The 24,707-nt window shown below is 39.6% G+C and overlaps 1 protein-coding gene across 1 annotated transcript in view; it reads right to left on the bottom strand.

Moving 5' to 3' along the window:
• Positions 1–24,707, bottom strand: part of SETD4 (SET domain containing 4) — an 84,691-nt gene that overhangs the window by 23,732 nt on the left and 36,252 nt on the right. Inside the window, exons 5-7 of the mRNA XM_053705949.1 lie at positions 15,509–15,597; positions 12,718–13,147; positions 5,194–5,368 (exon numbers count right to left, since the gene is read on the bottom strand). Of these exons, the coding sequence (XP_053561924.1) occupies positions 5,194–5,368; positions 12,718–13,147; positions 15,509–15,597 (694 nt within the window). The remainder of the gene's footprint in view (positions 1–5,193; positions 5,369–12,717; positions 13,148–15,508; positions 15,598–24,707) is intronic.

Here is a 24,707-nt window from a genome sequence, read left to right as displayed (position 1 = left end):
CGTCATGAACTGACCTTCTTGGACCAAGGGAAGAATGGAACGAATGGTTTCCATTTTGAAGGACGGAACCCTGAGAAACTTGTTGAGACACTTTAGGTCTAAAATGGGTCGGAAAGTTCCCTTTTTTTTGGGAACCACAAACAGGTTTGAATAAAATCCCAAACCTTGTTCTCTTACTGGAACTGCAACAATCACTCCCAGGGAGGGAAGGTCCTGAACACACTGTAAAAATGCCTCTCTTTTTACCTGATCCGCAGATAACCTTGAAAGGAGAAATCTGCCCTTGGAAGAACGAGATTTAAATACTATTTTGTAACCCTGATATACTATGTCCACAGCCCAAGGATCTGGGACATCTCATATCCACGCTTTACAAAAAAGGGAAAGTCTGCCCCCAACCTGATCCGATCCCGGACCGGGGGCAGATCCTTCATGCTGACTTAGTCTTAGCCGAGTGTTTCTTTGATTGCTTCCCCTTGTTCCAAGACTGATTGGGTCTCCAAGAAAGCTTGGACTGCTCCTGCTTAGAGGAGGGAGAGGAAGACTTTGGACCTTTGAAGTTATGAAAGGAATGAAAATAACTTTGATGTCCTTTAGGTGTATTCTTCTTGTCTTGTGGTAGAAAGGACCCCTTTCCACCCGTAATTTCAGAAATTATTTCTGCCAGACCAGGACCAAACAAGGTCTTATCTCTATAAGGTAGCGACAGAAGCTTGGACTTGGAGGTAACATCAGCTGACCAAGAATTTAGCCACAGAGCCCTACGGGCTAGAACAGTGAAGCCAGACATCTTGGCTCCCAGTCTTATAACTTGCATGTTCACATCAGAGATAAAGGAGTTGGCTAGTTTGAGAGCCTTAATCCTATCTTGTATCTCCTCCAACGGAGTCTCTTTTAAAATCAATTCAGACAAAGCATCTCACCACTTGCTATTGTGGCAATACAAACTGCAGATTGCCATTGAAGACCTTGATGAACATACATATAATTCAAAAAAGCTTCCAGCTTTTTGTCCATGGGATCTTTAAAGGAACAGCTATCCTCAATATGGATTGTAGTTCTCTTAGCCAGGGTAGAAATAGCCTCTTCTACCTTAGGCACAGTGCGCCATGAATCTCTTATGGAGTCAGCAACAGGAAACATCTTTTTAAAGACGGGAGACGAGGAGAAAGGTATCCCTGGCTTCTCCCATTCCTGTGTAATAATCTCTGTCACACGGTCTGGAACAGGAAACACTTACACAGAGGAAGGAACATCATAGAATTTGTTAAGCTTACTAGATTTCTTAGGGTTGACAGCGACAGGAGAGTCGAAGTAATCCAAAGTACCCATTACCTCCTTTAATAGTACACGAAGGTGTTCAAGCTTAAATCTGAAGTTTACTTCTTCAGCATCAAACAAAGGAATTATACTGTCCAAATCTGAGATTTCATCAGACTTATGAGGGAGGGCAACCTGCGTAGCAGCAGACGGGACAGACACCTTACACTCTGAAAAAAATTTATATTTCCTCTTGCGCTTCCCCTTTACGGGAAAAGCAGATAAAGCCGCTGATACCGCAAAGGATATCTATGCAGCAAAATCTGCAAATAAACTCCTCCAGGAGGCTAAGAGGAACTGCAGGGCACTGTATGTGAAGCCGTGGAGGCTTGGGACGTTAGAGGAGAAAGCTGTGGCACTGCCTGAACAGCATCATCCTGAGAGACAGGCTCAGAAACAAAAAGTTTATCTTTACATTTCAAAGTCTTTTCTAAACATGAAGAACAAAATTGCATAGGTAACACAATTTGGGCCTCAAGACACAATAAACATTTATCCATAGGAGCAGACTCCTGTTCCATATCCATAGGTAAAAGAATTCCCAATAATTAAAGGAATGATATATGAAAATGACACTGTCACTTTAAGAGAAAAAAAACTTTTAATCTCCTCAGAGTAATATTCAAAACAAATAAAAATGTGCCTCTACACCTCAGGCAAACTGAGGTGCCCTACCTTAACCTTCAATTCCCAAATTGTTAGGCAAGCAGCTATACATTGATCAAAAAAACGATCCGACACCAAGAAGCTGTCCAAAATGACGCAGCTCCGCTCAGGAACTCAGTCGGGTGAGGGAGAGGTCACATGACCGGCAGAAAAAGAAACTGCGCCGCAACAACTAAAAGCATGCGTTTCTAGCAGCAACTGCCTAGTAAAAACGTAATACAACAAAATAGAGCCCAACAATCACATATCCTAATAAATAAAAGTCCCAATAAACTGAAACTTATATATAGAGATAGAGATATATATCAGAGAAAACATCTTATAACTGCATGGAAAGTTAACCCCTTGGTCTCCACACATAAAGTGCCTGCCCCCTGCCCTTATAAATCCTTCCGAAAAGATTAATTATGTCCCAATAATTACTGCAGGAAAATCTTCTCAAGTGCAAGTCTCCAATACCTAGAAGACAAAAGCACTTACCTGCAAATCCAGCTTTCCGGCAGGAAGACAGCTCACAAGGCGTGACAGGACACATACTCCTATCAGAGACCTGCAGAAGACCTGCAAAAGAAAGAACAGAGTAACAAACCAAGGGCAGCAGACATGTTAGAAAACCAAGCAAGGACTACCTCACAACTTTCTAACTGCTTAAAAGCCACCACTACTCTTACTCAAGAGATTGACGTGGACACAGCTAAACCCAAATCCTTGCTTGCAGGGAAAAGTACCCGAAAAAGGAATCCATTGTTCAGACACCAAACTTCACCTCCTCCATTGACAGAGGCAAAGAGAATGACTGGGGTTATAGGTAAGGGAAGTGACACTTAACAGCTTTGCTGTGGTGCTCTTTGCCTCCTCCTGCTGGCCAGGAGTGAATATCCCACTAGTAATTGGAATGACGTTGTGGACTCTCCATGTCTTAGGAAAGAAATATATTATTTTTTTAAATGATCGTGCACAATAAAAAAAAAGAAACATAGCGATTAACATTATAAAACAATAAGGAATGCATAGGGCTATTTGAACTAAAATTTACCATCACTTTAAGAGCTGTCTTGCAAAACTGCTGCCATATAGTCCTCTAGGCACAAGCATACTCCTGAGCCTACATACCTCCTTTTCAACAAAGGACACCAATTAAACAAATTAATTTTTGAGTTTTTGAAGTTCAAATGAGAAATGTTCATACAGATACTATTACAAAAGGTTGTACACTTATAAATTTGTCCACCAACTAACATATAAACTAGCGTTATCACACCACACATAATACATAGGAGACAAATACAAATGTACTTCCACTTGTCGCATTAATACTAGCTTAGACTATAGCCTATCAGATAATATCTTGCAAGAGGAGTATATTTATGAGTAAATACAGCCGAGTTAGAAGCTACTGTATAAAGGAGGAGGCGATTGGAAAAATTAAGAACTTGAACATTTTGAATGGGAGATTTGGCACCTGAATGAATTTGTCCAGATAACTTAATTACAGAAATAAAACAGATGACAATACAATAGTGAGCAAAATAGTGGATGAACAGTAGGCATGGAATTGATTTAGTGGAGTTGGTTAACCTTAAACTACAGGTATCTCATTAGTAGTAAAGACCCAGATACCTGAACCAATCCAATATATCAGAGTGCTAAATCAATATTCAAACCAAAGGTTATCATTTTAAATAGATAAGTCATGACACCTATGTATTCTATAACTCACCGTGCCACAATAGCTGGAGATATATGTTCTAGCAAATTCTAACTTTAAATACATATCAACAAACAAGATTTTAGACAAGATGCCTTTAATTTAAAGAGCCATAATAGTAAAAAAAATTACAGGACCTAATTTGTCTATTTCAACCCATACTGGATCTCCAGGATAGCGACTCTGATTTCAATAGACAGCAGTTGCTAGAACAGCAAAAGTCTCACAGCGGTCCTGTTCCTGAGCCCTTCACTTAGATGGGCTATGGAGACAACTGCAAATTGCCAGCTTGTGCGATCACCTGACAATCCGGTCAATCTGCCAGAAATGGGAGGTCACAAACGCCAAAGAGGCAACATCCTCCAACCATGATGGGAATAATGCTCTGACCAAGCAGAGGACCCCTCCAGAGATGATCTCTTTGGAACAATTCCAAAGTCAAATTCAGCCCATTGTGGACAGCCAGAACACTGGATCCTTCTTCTATCCACCAGGGCAGAACCGGCTAGTGCACTTACACACTATATCGCTTCTACATTTCCACACACAGCAGCCATCTGTGTCCTTTTAACATTGTCTCTCTCAGGAACTGCAGCCCATTCTTCATTGGTCTCCTCTGTTGCTATGACTGATAAATAGGTGGTAAACAGCTCATTTTGGTTCTACCCGAGATAAAGGCAGCTCACTGCATTGTATTTAAGCATGAGACACAGAGTCGGCATGTTCCTCCACAATTCAAATGAGATACTTGGGCAATGAGTCATCCAAAACATAAAAAAATCTGGAAGATAGTGAAATAGTGAAATCTCAGCTCAAAACCTCAAAATTTACAGTGATGTCAGTCTGGAGAGTAGTGTTAATAGGACAGCTGCTTTACCCGGTACACGTGGGGATAGTAAAGGCCATTAACCTCTACAGGGCATACTGCAAGCTACACTATTCCGGTAGATAGGGCTGGAAGTTGCTTTAATTCTTACATCTATTTGATCAGTATCCCCTGCTACATCAGAGTTTATATTTGGAACAGCAGGATGTTTTCCCTAATGAGTGATAATCAACAGATCAGATCATCTTCCCAGTCACTAAGCCAACCAATATGGCCATACCGGGAAGCCTTCCCCTGAACAAAGTAAATCTGTCAACAGAAGTAAACTTGAAAGAAAACATTTATTTTTCATGTCACTTTATATATCATTCACTCAAATTCCTGGACATTCTGCTAAAAGCATTTACACTTACAATTTATTTACAATCTTATTGCATTGTCTCCTGTAGCCAGCAACAGATCCTTACCTCTGATCCTGTCAATAATCAGTCCTACATTTAAATATAAGTAATAGATTGAACTTTGGACACAGATGCTACATGCCAATAATTCAATTAATACATGTGTCAGATGTTGTCACACTATAGTTTACATGGATCTAAAAATTCTATGCAGTGCTTACTAAAGCAGAGAAAGAGAAAAGGTTTAATTAAAGAAAAATCTATTTACTCGCCTTTTGTCACATAAACACTCTGGTGAGGATTGTTCGCTGCCACAAAGCCATACTCCGAAAGAAGCCGCTGATTATCATGAGGTCCGTAACAAATAAATACTTGTTCATACTTCCTACAGCCATCCATAGTCCGTATCTCATAACATCGGCTCTTTTCATTGAATGCAGCTTCAACCTTGTAAATGATGAAAGATACAAGAACTTGTTATATATTTACATAAAAGTTTTTTGTGGCGAGCATAATTATAAGACCTACTGTAGGTGCTCTGGCATCAGTTAGATAACAGACACCTTTACAATAAAGTGAGCAGCAGCTGTATGTAAATCAGGGATCAACAAGTTTCATATGGGAGAAAACAAAAGAGTCAGTCACACACTTTGTAATCAAAAAACAAATCAGGAGTCGGAAGTCAAATTTTAGAAACCATGGCTCCCAGGCTCGCCAGTATTTGTCAAGCCCTGATTTAGATCTAATTTATATAGGGACAAACATATTCCAAGGAGCAAACAATGAGTTAAAGAGATATTATAATAAAAATATGTCACATATATGAATAAGCACTAATTACAAATGGTAAAATGCTTGTTTTTACATTTAAAAAAAACAGAATTTATGTTTACCTGATAAATTACTTTCTCCAACGGTGTGTCCGGTCCACGGCGTCATCCTTACTTGTGGGATATTCTCTTCCCCAACAGGAAATGGCAAAGAGCCCAGCAAAGCTGGTCACATGATCCCTCCTAGGCTCCGCCTACCCCAGTCATTCGACCGACGTTAAGGAGGAATATTTGCATAGGAGAAACCATATGGTACCGTGGTGACTGTAGTTAAAGAAAATAAATTATCAGACCTGATTAAAAAAACCAGGGCGGGCCGTGGACCGGACACACCGTTGGAGAAAGTAATTTATCAGGTAAACATAAATTCTGTTTTCTCCAACATAGGTGTGTCCGGTCCACGGCGTCATCCTTACTTGTGGGAACCAATACCAAAGCTTTAGGACACGGATGAAGGGAGGGAGCAAATCAGGTCACCTAAATGGAAGGCACCACGGCTTGCAAAACCTTTCTCCCAAAAATAGCCTCAGAAGAAGCAAAAGTATCAAACTTGTAAAATTTGGTAAAAGTGTGCAGTGAAGACCAAGTCGCTGCCCTACATATCTGATCAACAGAAGCCTCGTTCTTGAAGGCCCATGTGGAAGCCACAGCCCTAGTGGAATGAGCTGTGATTCTTTCGGGAGGCTGCCGTCCGGCAGTCTCGTAAGCCAATCTGATGATGCTTTTAATCCAAAAAGAGAGAGAGGTAGAAGTTGCTTTTTGACCTCTCCTTTTACCAGAATAAACCACAAACAAGGAAGATGTTTGTCTAAAATCCTTTGTAGCATCTAAATAGAATTTTAGAGCGCGAACAACATCCAAATTGTGCAACAAACGTTCCTTCTTTGAAACTGGTTTCGGACACAGAGAAGGTACGATAATCTCCTGGTTAATGTTTTTGTTAGAAACAACCTTTGGAAGAAAACCAGGTTTAGTACGTAAAACCACCTTATCTGCATGGAACACCAGATAAGGAGGAGAACACTGCAGAGCAGATAATTCTGAAACTCTTCTAGCAGAAGAAATTGCAACTAAAAACAAAACTTTCCAAGATAATAACTTAATATCAACGGAATGCAAGGGTTCAAACGGAACCCCCTGAAGAACTGAAAGAACTAAATTGAGACTCCAAGGAGGAGTCAAAGGTTTGTAAACAGGCTTAATTCTAACCAGAGCCTGAACAAAGGCTTGAACATCTGGCACAGCAGCCAGTCTTTTGTGAAGTAACACCGACAAGGCAGAAATCTGTCCCTTCAGGGAACTTGCAGATAATCCTTTTTCCAATCCTTCTTGAAGGAAGGATAGAATCCTAGGAATCTTAACCTTGTCCCAAGAGAATCCTTTAGATTCACACCAACAGATATATTTTTTCCAAATTTTGTGGTAAATCTTTCTAGTTACAGGCTTTCTGGCCTGAACAAGAGTATCAATAACAGAATCTGAGAACCCTCGCTTCGATAAAATCAAGCGTTCAATCTCCAAGCAGTCAGCTGGAGTGAAACCAGATTCGGATGTTCGAACGGACCCTGAACAAGAAGGTCCCGTCTCAAAGGTAGCTTCCAAGGTGGAGCCGATGACATATTCACCAGATCTGCATACCAAGTCCTGCGTGGCCACGCAGGAGCTATCAAGATCACCGACGCCCTCTCCTGATTGATCCTGGCTACCAGCCTGGGGATGAGAGGAAACGGCGGGAACACATTTGGAAGCTTTAACCCTTAAAATAACGGAACCGGAGCCGTTTTGAACTTTAACCCCTTTACAGTCCCTGGTATCTGCTTTGCTGAGACCCAACCAAGCCCAAAGGGGAATACGATACCAAATGACGCCTTCAGAAAGTCTTTGCTAAGTATCAGAGCTCCTCTCACATGCGACTGCATGCCATGCCTCTCAAAAACAAGTGCGCCACACCGGCGCGAAAATGAGGCTCTGCTTATGCTTTGGGAAAGCCCCTAAGAATAAGGTGTCTAAAACAGTGCCTGCCGATATTATTATATCAAAATACCCAGATAAAATGATTCCTCAAGGCTAAATATGTGTTAATAATGAATCGATTTAGCCCAGAAAAAGTCTACAGTTTTAATAAGCCCTTGTGAAGCCCTTATTTACGATCGTAATAAACATGGCTTACCGGATCCCATAGGGAAAATGACAGCTTCCAGCATTACATCGTCTTGTTAGAATGTGTCATACCTCAAGCAGCAAGAGACTGCACACTGTTCCCCCAACTGAAGTTAATTGCTCTCAACAGTCCTGTGTGGAACAGCCATGGATTTTAGTGACGGTTGCTAAAATCATTTTCCTCATACAAACAGAAATCTTCATCTCTTTTCTGTTTCTGAGTAAATAGTACATACCAGCACTATTTCAAAATAACAAACTCTTGATTGAATAATAAAAACTACAGTTAAACACTAAAAAACTCTAAGCCATCTCCGTGGAGATGTTGCCTGTACAACGGCAAAGAGAATGACTGGGGTAGGCGGAGCCTAGGAGGGATCATGTGACCAGCTTTGCTGGGCTCTTTGCCATTTCCTGTTGGGGAAGAGAATATCCCACAAGTAAGGATGACGCCGTGGACCGGACACACCTATGTTGGAGAAAAGGTTAGGTTTAAGCAGTTTATTTTAACTTTGAAACCGGAACTAGTATGTGGGACTGAAGACCAATGGCTAACAAGTATAACTCATACAATTCTATTGGACCTGAACAAGCCCTACAAACCTAAACAAGTATTTCCTTTAAGCAAATTAACATTTTTATACATTTAATACATTTGTAAATTGACTTTAGATGTCTTCAAGTCAATTGCTTCATGAAGACTCTTTGCTACGACGACTCTTATAGGAAGTAGATTATGTGTCATAAGACTGTCCAAGCTAAAGCCCTTCTGTTCTATACATCTAGTTATCCATTTCATTAACTGTTTATAAACCATTTTTAAAAAGGGTTGTTCAGTTTGAGAACTGAAAAGAAAGTATACACATATTGCACTCACAGACGTATTGTAGTATGACAGTGTTAATGCTCTCTTGTTAAAACTTAACTTTTATTCAAAGTTGAAAAATTAAAAAATAAGTTATGTGATAAAAACACATAAATGGGAATTATGAAAATGAATCTGAAGGGAAAATAATAGGATTTCACAATTGCGGTGTTTGTTTAGCACAGTGTAAATAGATTAAGGGTATTTGAGTAATAAGCATAGGGTTAAATATTACCCTGGTAATGCTCAGTCCGGTTTGTAAGAGCACTTAGGCTATTAAAGAACCGTTAGATTGTGAAATTTGACATTGGGCGTTTTTAAATAAAGTGACCGATTACAGCATATTCTAGGCAAAAAACGTTATGGTAAGCCAGTATGGGTTCAAGAACCCTTGCCACTATATTATTAGTCAAAGAATTGATTGTGAGCTGCTGCAATCACAATTTAGAGTGAATTACGCCGATTCCACATATTTACCTCTTCTTGATATAGTTATAATGTTCCCATTTAGCTATTAAAATAGATACACAACAAACAAACAAACATAGACGCCTCTGACACGTTTCGCTGTCAAGGCTTTTTCCATGCCATCAGTATACAGCACTTTGTTATCAGTCCAAAGTAGGGTTAATGTTACAGTGGAGTATCTTACACTACTCCTCACCTCTTCCCATGTGCAACAAAAAGCTGGCAGCTATATGGGACAAAAAGCATAAAATGGTTAATTATCTATAGTAGAAATACTTTGTACTGACCATTCATTTCCCCCCATACTGCAATTTAACTTGTTCAATTTAAATTGTGTGTCCAACTCCACATTCTACACAACGATAGCTTGATAAGTGCAGAAGTTCTGTAACTGTCCCTATTGGTCTCAGCAAAGAAGATTAGACAGACAGAGAAAGAGAGATCGAGAGATAGATATGGATGTCAGGCCATACACATACATCACACAAGCACACTAAACACCCACTGTTATGGGGCTGCTTCTGTTCATAGGTTGCAGTCGTCATTATTAGAAGTCAGAGCGTTAAATCTCCATTTTAGAGGGGGGAGTGATCATATAATGATGATGAGTTTAGGAAGCTCAGAGCCTCTCCTGTTTGTGGCTATATATATATATATATATAATTATATATAACCTTTTTTTTTAACTAAAAAAAAAAAAAACCTAAATAAAATAGTGGTTCGTCATATGCATGATAGACATTTAATGTACCTTTAAAGGGACATTGTACTCCACATTTTCCCATTTAGGGCTAGATTACGAGTGGAGCGCAAAATTGCACTTATGTGAGTGCAATATTTGCGCTTCACTCATTAAAAAAAACAGGGCACGCAAATGTGTGCTGGTATTTTAAGTAGAGCGCAATGCAAACACAAGCTCGTGTTCGCATTGCAAGGAAGCACTTCCATAGTCTCGTTCTCATTCCGTGAGACACCACTGAGAACCTAGCGCAGCGAAGGGGGTAAGGCGTGCAGTGATAGACAGCAGATTTAAATATATATGTATGTGTTTATGTGTGTATATACACAATTATTTAGCACTGCGGAATCTGTTGGCGCTCTACAAATACCTGTTAATAATATTATATGTATATAAGCATATACATATAAATGTATATAGAACACACAGTCCCCATAGTCCGCAATGTAAAGGCACTTTTCTTTTTCCGTTTTTTTATCTAACACCACACACCCACCAACTTTAACCCTTAAAAACTGCTTTGTGCAGTTAATTTTAAAAAAAAATGCTACTATTTTTTTATTTTTCAAAATAACCCCACGCTTAATTTAGGGGGCAATTGGGGCACATTTAGAAAATGAACCAGAGATCTGATCTCTGGTTAATTTTCGGAGCGCTAATTGCTGCCGCAAGCAATAACTAGCCACTTGTAATGGCTGGATATTTATTGCGCACCCATAAACGAGCAAATATGCCAGTGCAATAAATTAGCGCTCCACTTGTAATCTAGCCCTTAATGTGTTCCCATTGTACTTAAATGTTTGTAAACCGCTCCTTTAGCTACATTTTTTTAAATAACTATTTTTACCTGTTGTATCCTCACCTATACTGAAAATAAGTAACAAAGATTTTCTCTATAGAAAAGCTATGTAAAATAGCACTAATTAATCTCCCAGTGGGTGGTACGAGGAAGGGTTAGATTGTGCATTTGAAATAGCTGGTTGTGTTTATTGAACCCCCCAGGCATATATCTAACATGAATACGATTACAAGGTCTGCTTTCCTTACAGGCTCAGACCTTTTGCTATGGCCATGTCCTAGGACAGTGATGGCAAACCTTGGCACTCCAGATGTTTCACAACTACATTTCCCTTGATGCTTAGGCACTCTGCAGTCCAGCCGAGCATCATGGAAAATGTAGTTCTGAAACATCTGGAGTGCCAAGGTTCGCCATCACTGTCCTAGGTGATGGTTTTAATGAGAAAAAACAGCTTTCAAATACAAAATGAACATGAAGGAACAGTTTCCCATACATTTAATAGTAAGCAGTAAGTATAAGTCATTTGGAACACATTAAGAGGAAAGTAAAATATCTAAATTAAACATGCATGATTCAAAGAGAGATAACTTTGCAATTTACTTCTGTTCTCAAATTTGTTTCTCTCTCTTGGAATCATTTGTTAATGAGTGGGCTCAAGAGCAGCAGTGGACTACTGGGAGCTAGCTGAACACGTCTGGTAAGCGAATAACAAGAGGCATATATTTGCAACCAGCCAATCCCCAACTAGCTCCCAGCAGTGCTTTGTTACTCCTGAGCCTACCTAGGTATGCTCTTAAACAAATGATACTAGAGCTGCAACAACTAATCGATATAATCAATAATCTATTATGAAAATAGTCATCAACGAATCTCATAATCGATTAGTTGGTCTGCGATTAGTTGGTCTGCATACAGCACCGGCTGCTTCACTCCAATGAGCTCCTGCACATGGTTTTGTGTTTTATGGTTATGTCTTTAGCCTAAAGGATGTCAACAAATGTTTACTTTTCCCTTTTTCAGGACAGTATACGTTTATTTATAAGTTTACAACTATGTGCAGCTTATGTGCAACCCAGAAATAATAGGAGTCATCATTTAGATTGTTTATATTAAATCAAGTGATTTGGGACTATGCATGATATAGTGCCGAGCTTGTTATTTATACCTAGCCCTAGATTGATGGGAGTTATTATATGAATTGATGTGCACTATTATCTGTTTGCACAATTATTGGCTGATTGCTTGCTATTGCTAATTATGTGTTCTGTATAGAAAAATGTGTAAGGCCTTGTCCTGTTATTGATATATAGTCCAGGCTTACTTTATTGAGAGGCCCCTTGCTAAGGAGGAAAACCCTTTGCGTTGGTGGAGCTAACAAAAAGATAAATATCCCACCTTGGCAAAATTGGCAAAACCCTACTTATACATCTCAGGCACCTCAACACCATCCGAGCGCCTCTTCTCTGCTGCAGGCAAAATAGCTTGCAAAAAAAGAGAACCAGCCTCAGCCAGGAGCATGTTGACATTTTTGCATTTCAATGCAAAGTTTCTGAAATAATTAACAGTTGTGTTATTGTACAATTTTAGTCTGAAGTTTTCTATTTGTGACACTCAGTATGTGGATTTTATTCTAAATAAAGTAAAAATGTGTTGTTGTTTTTTTATCCGATTAGTCGAAAAAATAGTAAGCCGATTAATCGATTATGAAAATAATTGTTAGTTGCAGCCCTAAATGATACCAAGACAACAAAGCAAATTTTAAAACAGAAGTAAATTGAAAAGTTGTTTAAAATTGCATGCTCTATCTGAATCGTGAAAGTTTAATTTTGATTTTACTGTACCTTTAAGCAAAGAGGAAGTATAATTTCCATTATCAAATCTAAACAGCACGTGGGTTTCCTCCCCTCAAAAATATTAACCAACCACCTTCTTTACCTGTACAGCGGGACTGTGATTCAGCAGGTCTAAATATGGCGCCAAAGCGTAGTTGTTCGGTTCTGTAGAGAGGCCGAAGCGTTGCTTATGCTTCATGTAAACCGTCCTGGTATTGACTGTACACCAAGCCCACCGCACTGCATCATAAGTAAAAATGTTTTCAGTGCTATCATGAAACAGCGATTGCAATGAATAAAAAAATGGTAAGGATGAAAGATACAGCTCATGTAATTCAGCCACTTGTTCCAGGGCTTTTTGCTTAGCAGGTTCTGGTAGTAGATGAACTACCACCGACTCCCAGTAAACAGGGCAGCTATATGTTCTGGGCAGTACAGCTACATAGGGCTTCCATTGGGAATTGTCTCCAGCGCGCTTTTCTGTGATTAAGAATGTACACAAAGCCAACAAGGGAGAGATGGGAGGGCTCCATCTGAACATAAAAAAAATATGTTATTATCTTCACTGTTCTAACTTTGCCTCTTTATAAATCTTAGAGTTAAAAGTAAATACATTGAGAGTAAGTTAGGACAAGTCTATGCAATTGGCTTGTATTATGTTGGCATATTGTTTTCTTGTCAGTGATTTGCGTATCACTAGCGCCTGCACTGATACATTAACAATACTTTGTAAGACTTGCGTATTCATGTAATCATTTATATTTGTTTACTCTCATTCATAAAAAATACATTATTATAGGATTAGTCTAAGGCACCACTGTATAAAAGGCAAGTACTGGCATCTTAAAGGGACATAAAACATAAAACTGAATTGCCCATATAATGTATTTGTCATTATACATTATTAAAAATTGTGTTTTTACTAATTTCAGCGAGAGGATGAAGTGCATAATGCAAACTATAGAACACTGACCCTGCTACATTCTACACAGTGATTGCGTGATCAGTGCAGGAGCTCATTTATATCTGCAGCTGACTGACCACAGCAACGGAGATAATATAGGCAATACTAATTGTCATTTCAATGGGTGTGTCCGTTAAATGCAGAATAATGCAAATTTTTATAGCAAAATTGCACTTTTAAATATTTTAAAAACATTTATTTTATATGATGACATTTAGCAAATCAAAAACATAAATCATTTTATGTCCCTTTAAGTAACGCCTATATTTTGAACAAAATATTTTCCACCAAAAAATATAAAACTGAAAGAAAAGAAAACATAAAATATGCTTACCTGATCATTTTCTTTTCTTCAGATGGAAAGAGTCAACAGCTGCATTCATTACTTTTAGGAAATAAGAACCTAGCCACCAGGAGGAGGCAAAGACACCCCAGCCAAAGGCTTAAATACTCCTCCCACTTCCCTCATCCCCCAGTCATTCTTTGCCTTTCGTCCCAGGAGGTTGGCAGAGAAGTGTCAGACGTTTTCGACAGTCTCTTATGGAGGGTAGTACTCTTCGACATGGGACTGGAGTTTTAAGTAGTCCTGTCAGCCTTTCAGTGAAAGCATGGATGAAAGTTAGTGTCCGGAGATGCAGGGAGAGTCTTTCTGCGAAACCATCCTGACTCATTTTAAAAGCTCCACAAGCAATCAGTGTTGACGAGTTTCGCTGCATGCTTTCTTCTCTCAAGTCTATGGGAGAGGCGATGCTACTATCTGTCACACTTGAAGGGCCATGTGCCTGTTCCACGGCGTAGATTCCGGTAAGATCGTTTCATTTTACTTTTGTCATGATTGTATTGTATTACAAATGTTTTAACGAGAGGCTACCACCTTGCGGGACTAACTATATATAAGGGTCTCAGTGAGGCGCCTTTTGTATCTTGGAATCATGGGTAATATCTCCTGAGGGGGTTATTGAACAGGGTTTTTTTAATCATGTTTGTTATGTAATTCGACCTGCTTATGCATAGTGTTACTTAGGCTCATGGCTTTGTGGAACATAACGGCCTTTGGAAGTGACGCAGCCTTTGCGGTTGGGCGCGCCTTTTCTGGACTGTACAGTTCACTTTGTGATTACGTTTTTTACTCTAAATTTCCACATTCCTGGCCCTGTGGCGACGGAGAAATTCTGATCTTCTGGTGTCGGGCTCTTAGGAGGTGGTGAGTGCCCCAGCCATTGTGGGTGTCAGGTGCCGTTTAAGTTTTGGGTCCAAATTTTGTATCAATATCCTAGCTATGGAGGAGTCTGATATCGTGGAGACGGACGTCTCTGTTTCAATTTCTACTCCTTGCGCAGAATGCCTATTTCCACGGATAATACTAGCCTATCAGTTATGTTCTGAATGCCGTATTAGAGTGCTCAATTCCTCGGGATAGGGGAATCAAGGAGCCGCTGAGCCATCCGCCCCTGGGGCCTCTGTCCTCCGAGTGGCGAGTTCCCTTCCACCATCGCTTACTACGCAGGTAACCCAGAATTGCTTATCCTTCTCAGGGATTTCGGCACAATGTCGCATGTCCATAATTTTGGCACTGGGGCGTATGCAACTTCCAGAAGTTGGTGTTAGATACTGTTCGCTTTCCGTTATCCAAGGCTCTTCAGGCATGAGGTGGCCTGTTCAGCTCTCTGGGGGAACGACTGTCCCTGAGGCTTCGGGGGGTCAACCTTCTCCTCCTGGTGGCCAGGTTCTTATTTCCCAAAAGTAATGAATGCAGCTGTGGACTCTTTCTATTTATGAAGAAAAAATCTATTTGTCTCAGTATATTACCCATGTTTAGGGTCAGAGTGAGATTAAACATGGGTCCAAAAATTCTAACTAGAGGAGATTAAAGATTACAATAATACAAAATATTCAGTAACTATAATATAACAATGTTTGAAATACTCACTCTGTAATGTATTTTCCAAGATAACTTTGGAGAACAGTGTCTGTTGTAATAAGACATTTTTCTGGCAAAGAAATGATCAGTTCTCCCTGCTGCAAAAAATATAATGAAAGAAAACCTTACAGTTTGTTTGAAATGTAACCTTTAGATTGTAGGTGCAAACACGGTGTGTATGTGACCTACGCAGTCTAAATCGCAAATTACATTTTAATGAACACTACTATAAAATAGGTTTTACCTTAATGTGTTCCAAATTATTTGTTACACCTGTTGCAGAGGTTCCAAATTACTTGTTACACCTAATGCAGAGTATTAGATTTTGTTTCTTCATGTTTATTTTTGTATTTTAAATACCTGGTTTTGCTTATTACAACCATCACCTATTGTTATCAAGGACATGCCCATTTAAATGGGCTAAGCCTGCAGAAAGTACAAACCTGCTAATGTTATCTCCTATAAAAATAGTTAGGTACTAAAATGCTAATTATGTCTGGTCAAAAAACAGCTATTTCAGATACAAAAATAATCTCCTTCCCCCAATGGGAGGATAATGTATGCATCTGTATCCAGTTTACATAGCTTTTCTATAGGGCATATATCAGTACCCATTTTCTGTACATGTGGTGTTTTTAATAGGCAAAAACAACTACTTCAATTTAATACAGTAAAGCCAATCAGAAGCCATACCACATCCCCTATAGAAAAATGGTAGTGTGCCAGAAAACCCTTTATACAAACTGCTTGGGACCGGAAAAGGTTTGGATTTCTGAATATTTGCATCTGCAAAATGGGACAGTTTGAAGATGGGCTGGAACCAAGTGTAAACAACAATATTTTATGTAATTTAGGCAATATTTACATGTCATAATACAGCTTATACATGTAACCTAAATGTAGTGTTATATAATGTCTAATACTTTTATATACATCAGAAAGATTGTACAGTACTGTAATCAGAAATGTACTATTTGTCATTTTAAATAAATATAGGCTTTTTATTTCATTTTAGAACACAAAAATCAAAACAGACACAAGCAAAGAAGACTTACATACGGGGGGAAAACTAATTTATACTTACCTGATAAATTCATGTATTTATTAGTTGTGAGAGTCCACAAGACCTTACTCTTGGGAATTACATCACCTGGCCACCAGGAGAAGACAAAGACACACCCGACCTTTAAGTATCTTTCCCACTTCCTCTTCCCTCCCAGTAGTGCGTATAGCCAAGGATAGGAAGAAAAGGAGGAATGAAAGTAGGGTAAAAAGGTGCAAAACTAAAACAACAGAAAATTGGTCTGGAAATTAATTTATCAGGTAAGAATAAATTATATTTCTTTATAATGGTTGTCAGAGTCCACAAGACCTTACCCTTGGGAACTAATACCCAAGCTGAGAAGTCCACAAATTTAGGGTGGGATATAAACAAGAAAGGCAGGCACCTATTTACCAGGAACCACTGCTTGAAGGACCTTCTTTCCAAAAGCCGCCTCAGCCAAAGCGAAAACATTGAAATTATAAAATTTTGTATAGGTATGCAATGAAGACCAGGTTGCAGCCTTGCATATCTGATCCACTGAAGCATCATTCTTGAAGACCCGCCTCCAAATAAGCCTTGTGAATTAAACTTCATAACCAAAAAGACAAAGACAAAGCAGTAGCCTTTTGGCCCCTATGTTTTCCTGAATATATAAGAAACAAGTTTCTAGGATTGGCAAAAATTCTTTGTAGCTTGTAAATAAAACTTCAATACCCTAACCACATCCAAAGTGTGTAATAATCTTTCCTTAGAAGACTGTGGTTTAGGAACATCAAGAAGGAACAACAAATTCCTCATGAATATTCTCAGCTGAAAATACCTTTAGCAAAAAAACAGACACCATATACAACACAGCCTTATCCTGATGAAAAACCAAATAAGGCAATCACAAGACAAAGCCGATAACTCTAAAAACCCTACGGGCTGAGGAAATAGCCAACAAGAACTTTTCAAAATAGCAACTTGATGTCCAAGCAATGCATTGGTTTAAAAGGTGGAGAAACCGGTTTGATTCTTACCAGAGCCTGAGCAAAGGACTGAATATCAGGAAGACAAGCTAGTATCCTGTGAAATAAAACGGAAAGTGCAGAAATCTGACCCTTGACAGAACTGGACAATCCCTTATCAAGGCCTTCCTGAAGAAACTGAAGAATATGGGTATTCTCACCGAATGCCAAGAATAACACCTACCAGGACACCAAGAAAGATACATCTTCCACACCTTGTATTAAATCTTTCTCATAGCAGCTAGGCGTATGAGCCTGTATTAAAGTCTGAATCACAGACTCAGAGAAACCTGTCTGAGAAAGAATCAATCGTTCAATCTCCAAGCAGTTAAACTTTGAGATCGAAGATTTTGATAGAAGAACGGACCCTGTGTTAGAAGATCTGGACGCTGAGGAAGCTGCCACGGAGGAGCACTGGACATTTTCCTGCTTGAGTAGAGCCACCTCCCTGGGAAGACGTACAATTGGAGGAAACAGATAGACTAGACAATATCTCCAAGGGGCAACTGAGGCATCTATTATCTCTGCCTGAGGGTCCCTGGATCTCGACCCATACCCATCAGCTAAAGAGTCACACCAGAAAGCTGCTACTCCAGCCACTGCAGCTATGCTCACTGCAGGTTAAAACAATAGTCCCCCTTGTAAAAATGCCTTTCTCAAATATCCTTCCAGCTTTCTGTCCATTGGGTCCCTGAATGAAGTACTATCTTCCAGAGGTATAGAAGTTTATTTAGCTAAAGTAGATATAGCACCGTCTACCTTGGGAACAGTTCCCCATAATTCTAAATTAGATTTTTTTAAAGGTAGGAGGAGTGAAGAGAACTCCTGGCTTGTCCCATCCCTTAGAAATGATTTCTGAAACCAATAGCGGTACAGGGAAATATTTTATGCTGTTTAGCTTACGTTTACTCGCTGTTGGCAGCGCTGCAATAGCTGCAGAAACTGCTGACTGCAAATTAGATTTAAAATCTGGGTAATATACACAGGTGGATGTTCAATAGTAGAGAGAGAACTGGCGCCCTGAGAATGAGGCTGTAAAAAAAGACGCTAAGAAAGTCCTGCACAGCTGAGTAGGTGGACAAATTGTCACTATTTTACACTTTAGGCATTTATCCAGGGGAATATCAATGCTTAATGAACGACCCTCAGCTGACATTGCGTCAGTCTCAGAATGATCCATGTTAACCTTAGTGATAGACAGTAAAAGGGTAAACAGAAGAAAAATTGTCCCAGCACCTATAAAGTACAGTGTATGCAAACACTGCAGAAAACAAGTGCTCAGACCAGCTTTATGCATTTAAAAGTGTCCCAAAAATCATGTATATGTGAGTAGCATGTAGTACTGCAATGTATTTGTCAGCTGTTCCCCAATAATGCTGAATAGGCAATAAACTGTTCCCAAAAATGATTTATTTTACTATGTACCATTAATCCCTGTACATGCCCCCCTTGCTCCAGTATAGGAATCCTAACCCCTCCTGAACGCCCTCCTGATTGCACCTTCCGGCATCAGTATCCTCAGAGGAAGGGGCAGGATCGTGCCAAAACACGCTCTCCTGCGGCACAAAATAAATTAACTCCTTCCACCACACAGAAAAGGCAAGTCTGGCTGCTCCCAACCTCCACAGTGCAAACTGCTGCTTTATTAGCACTCCGGAAAGTGACAAGAATGCGACTGGAACTCTGAGGTACCGGAGGCTGCTGGAGTAAGGGGCTAAAAGGATCAGTACTAGATTAAATAGTAATCAGTGCAATCATGCCACATATACTTTTAAACTACCTAATCTGTGCCCACATAATGTGCCCACATCTGCTATGACAGATAGTCTGCCCTACAGGACTCTCCTTACTAGGGGTATGTAGGGCCAATGTTCCTAACTTAGGACTCCTCTCTGATGTCCTGAGTAATATTTGGCTTGGGTACTTACCCAGCAACCATGGTACTCACTGCTTGTTCAATATGTAGCAAGTATCTGTCCAGAAACTGTGACTAACAGTATGGGACCTTATAGAAAGTACGTTCACGTTGCCAGACAGGAGGAGGCTAAGGCACTTCCCTGCAACACCAGTGGCTTGCAAGTGACTAAAACTCCATAGAGAAGGATTACATTGCACTAATTGTACTTCCTTTATTCCCTCTCTTCCAGGAACATTCCATTGAGGGACATTAAAGCTTGAATGAAGATTCTATTAATATTAATGTATTTTATGACTGAAACGTCATACACCTTTTCAATATATCACATTTGTACTTTAAAGGGACAGTGTAGTGTCTCCCTTTTAATGTGTTCTCAATTATCCATTTTACATACTAGTGTATTAAATTGTTAGCCGCTTCACCATATTTTTTTCATTTGAAATAGCTGATTTTACCTATTGTGTTCCCACCTCTACTGAACATTTATGAACTCAAGTTCTGGTTACAAAAAAAAAACAACAAATAAACAAGAAGATTTACATACCTGTAAAATAATGCTCACTGTGGGGGGGCTGACAGAGAGGTAGTAAAATGTTAATTTTCCATTGTTGTCTAAGTATTGGCCTTTGAGTAAACAGTAATAAAGATAAGGCAGATTTTGTGTAAATAATTAGACAGATAAGATATTGAGGTATTCTCTCCCTACAAGATAAGTCCATTGTATTGGGTTGTGGTTTTATTCGGCTGAAACAGCCGTTTTATATACAAATATATACCTAAAGGAACCATTTCCCATATGTTTTAAACTCTGCAGTTGCTATAACAAGACATTGGAAACACATTAAAGGGACATTAAACACCTCAATATATAAATTACATGTAGTAAAACAACTTTGTAATATACTATCATTATTTATTTTATTCTCTTTTTCTGTAATTTAATTCTGAATATTGTAGGATTTCAAACTCATGTTAAACATGGAAGTGCAGACACAGATATATTCCACACAGTCATTGGCTGCATACTCTAGTGAGCCATTTCTAACCATTCCTTACTGGCCTCAGCAGAAAAGGTAACCTAAGTTACAACTTGGCAGCGCCCACTGTTTTATGGGCATTAACTTTACCCTTATTTTTTTAAATATTTGAACAACTAATATCATTTTTAACCCCTTAACGACCAGCGCCGTACCCTGTACGACGCTGGTCGTTATGCCCTTAAGGACCAGCAACGTACCCTGTACGTCGCTGCAGTCCTGGGCTTTTCTCTGCCGCAATATTGCTCAAAATAGTGAGATTGCGTTATTTCTGCATGCCTCACGAGTGGGGCACTGCAGAAATAGATTTGCAGAATTACCGATGCAGAGAGGGCCACTCTGTGAAAAAATGGGCCTTTTTTTTTTTTTTTTTTTTAATTGCTAATTTTGCAACAAACTGACAGACAGCTGCCAGTACCTAAGATGGTGGCAAATAGATAGAGGGGGGAGGGTAAGAGAGCTTTTATGGGGGGGCAGGGAGGTTGGGGGTTAGGGGGGAACCAGGAAGACTTTCTGCCAGTACTTAAGATGGCGTTGACAATTTTAAGGTGGGAGAGGGAATAGTGCTGTTTGAGGGGGGTCAGGGAGAGATCATGGGATGGGATGTGTCAGGTGGGAGGTTGATCGCTACACTAAAGCTAAAATTAACCCTACAAGCTACCTAATTAACCCATTCACTGCTGGGCATAATATAAGTGGGGTGCGCAGCGGCATTTAGCGGCCTTCTAATTACCAAAAAGCAATGCCAAAGCATATATGTCTGCTATTTCTGAACAAAGGGGATCCCAGAGAAGCATTTACAACCATTTGTGCTATAATTGCACAAGCTGTTTGTAAATAATTTCAGTGAGAAACCAAAAATTGTGAAAAAAGTAAATTTATGCTTACCTGATAAATTGATTTCTTCTATGATACGACGAGTCCACGGATTCATCCTTTACTTGTGGGATATTATCCTCCTGCTAACAGGAAGTGGCAAAGAGCACAACAGCAGAGCTGTCTATATAGCTCCCCCCTTGACTCCACCCCCCAGTCATTCCACTGAAGGTATAGGAAGAAAAAGGAGAAACTAAAAGGTGCAGAAGTGACTGAAGTTTTAAATCAAAAATAATATAATCTGTCTTAAATTGACAGGGCGGGCCGTGGACTCGTCGTATCATAGAAGAAATCAATTTATCAGGTAAGCATAAATTTACTTTTTTTCTATAAGATACGACGAGTCCACGGATTCATCCTTTACTTGTGAGATACAATACCAAAGCTACAGGACACGGATGAACGGGAGGGACAAGACAGATGCCTAAACAGAAGGCACCACTGCTTGAAGAACTTTTCTCCCAAAAATAGCCTCCGAAGAAGCAAAAGTATCAAATTTGTAAAATTTGAAAAAAGTATGAAGTGAAGACCAAGTCGCAGCCTTACAAATCTGTTCAACAGAAGCATCGTTTTTAAAAGCCCATGTGGAAGCCACCGCTCTAGTAGAGTGAGCTGTAATCCTTTCAGGAGGCTGCTGTCCAGCAGTCTCGTATGCCAAACGTATGATGCTTTTCAGCCAAAAAGAAAGAGAGGTAAGCGTAGCCTTTTGACCTCTCCGTCTTCCAGAATAAACAACAAACAGAGAAGATGTTTGACGGAAATCTTTGGTCACTTGCAATTAAAACTTCAAAGCGCGAACCACATCCAAGTTGTGTAACATACGCTCCTTCTTAGAGGAAGGATTAGGACACAGAGAAGGAACAACAATTTCCTGATTAATATTCTTATTAGTAACAACCTTAGGAAGGAATCCAGGTTTGGTACGCAAAACCAACTTATCAGAATGGAAAACAAGATAAGGCGAGTCGCAATGCAATGCAGATAGTTCAGAAACTCTTCGAGCCGAAGAGATAGCAACTAAAAACAGAACTTTCCAAGACAGAAGCTTAATATCTATGGAATGCATAGGTTCAAACGGAAACCCTTGCAGAACTTTAAGAACTAAATTCAAACTCCATGGAGGAGCAACAGGTTTAAACACAGGCTTAATTCTAACCAAAGCCTGACAAAACGACTGAACGTCTGGAACATCTGCCAGACGCTTGTGCAGTAAAATTGACAAAGCAGATATCTGTCCCTTTAAGGAACTAGCTGATAACCCCTTCTCCAATCCTTCTTGGAGAAAGGACAAAATCCTAGGAATCCTGATCTTACGCCATGAGTAGCCTTTGGATTCGCACCAATAAAGATATTTACGCCATATCTTATGGTAATTTTTCCTAGTGACAGGCTTTCGAGCCTGAATCAAGGTATCTATGACCGACTCAGAGAATCCCCGCTTAGATAAAATCAAGCGTTCAATCTCCAGGCAGTCAGCCGCAGAGAAACTAGATTTGGATGCTGGAACGGACCTTGAATGAGAAGGTCCCGTCTCAGTGGCAGTGTCCACGGTGGCAGAGATGACATTTCCACCAGGTCTGCAAACCAAGTCCTGCGTGGCCATGCAGGTGCTATCAAAATCACGGAAGCCCTCTTCTGTTTGATTCTGGCAATCAGACGAGGAAGGAGAGGAAATGGTGGAAACACATAAGCCAGGTTGACCGACCAAGGTACTGCTAGAGCATCTATCGGTACTGCTTGGGGATCCCTTGATCTGGACCCGTAACAAGGAAGTTTGGCATTCTGACGAGATGCCATCAGATCCACTTCTGGTGTGCCCCATTGATGAATCAATTGTGCAAACACCTCCGGATGGAGCTCCCACTCCCCCGGATGAAAAGTGTGACGACTTAGAAAAACATAATTTATGTAAGAACTTACCTGATAAATTCATTTCTTTCATATTAGCAAGAGTCCATGAGCTAGTGACGTATGGGATATACATTCCTACCAGGAGGGGCAAAGTTTCCAAAACCTCAAAATGCCTATAAATACACCCCTCACCACACCCACAAATCAGTTTAACGCATAGCCAAGAAGTGGGGTGATAAGACAAAAGTGCGAAAGCATAAAAAATAAGGAATTGGAATAATTGTGCTTTATACAAAAAAATCATAACCACCACAAAAAAGGGTGGGCCTCATGGACTCTTGCTAATATGAAAGAAATGAATTTATCAGGTAAGTTCTTACATAAATTATGTTTTCTTTCATGTAATTAGCAAGAGTCCATGAGCTAGTGACGTATGGGATAATGAATACCCAAGATGTGGATCTTCCACGCAAGAGTCACTAGAGAGGGAGGGATAAAATAAAGACAGCCAATTCCGCTGAAAATAATCCACACCCAAAATAAAGTTTAAATCTTATAATGAAAAAAACTGAAAATATAAGCAGAAGAATCAAACTGAAACAGCTGCCTGAAGTACTTTTCTACCAAAAACTGCGTCAGAAGAAGAAAACACATCAAAATGGTAGAATTTAGGAAAAGTATGCAAAGAAGACCAAGTTGCTGCTTTGCAAATCTGATCAACCGAAGCTTCATTCCTAAACGCCCAGGAAGTAGAAACTGACCTAGAAGAATGAGCTGTAATCCTTGAGGCGGAGTTTTACCCGACTCGACATAAGCATGATGAATCAAAGACTTTAACCAAGACGCCAAAGAAATGGCAGAGGCCGTCTGACCTTTCCTAGAACCGGAAAAGATAACAAATAGACTAGAAGTCTTTCGGAAATTTTTAGTAGCTTCAACATAATATTTCAAAGCTCTAACTACAACCAAAGAATGCAACGATCTCTCCTTAGAATTCTTAGGATTAGGACACAATGAAGGAACCACAATTTCTCTACTAATGTTGTTAGAATTCACAACCTTAGGTAAAAATTTAAAAGAAGTTCGCAACACCGCCTTATCCTGATGAAAAATCAGAAAAGGAGACTCACAAGAAAGAGCAGATAAATCAGAAACTCTTCTAGCAGAAGAGATGGCCAAAAGAAACAAAACTTTCCAAGAAAGTAATTTAATGTCCAGCGAATGCATAGGTTCAAACGGAGGAGCTTGAAGAGCCCCCAGAACCAAATTCAAACTCCAAGGAGGAGAAATTGACTTAATAACAGGTTTTATACAAACCAAAGCTTGTACAAAATAATGAATATCAGGAAGACTAGCAATCTTTCTGTGAAAAAGAACAGAAAGAGCAGAGATTTGTCCTTTCAAGGAACTTGCAGACAAACCTTTATCCAAACCATCTTGAAGAAACTGTAAAATTCTAGGAATTCTAAAAGAA

Source organism: Bombina bombina, chromosome 3 (assembly GCF_027579735.1).
Source record: "Bombina bombina isolate aBomBom1 chromosome 3, aBomBom1.pri, whole genome shotgun sequence".
Classification (NCBI taxonomy): domain Eukaryota; kingdom Metazoa; phylum Chordata; class Amphibia; order Anura; family Bombinatoridae; genus Bombina; species Bombina bombina.
Note: the sequence above shows the minus strand (reverse complement) of the source record. Positions and strands in the feature narration are given on the sequence as shown.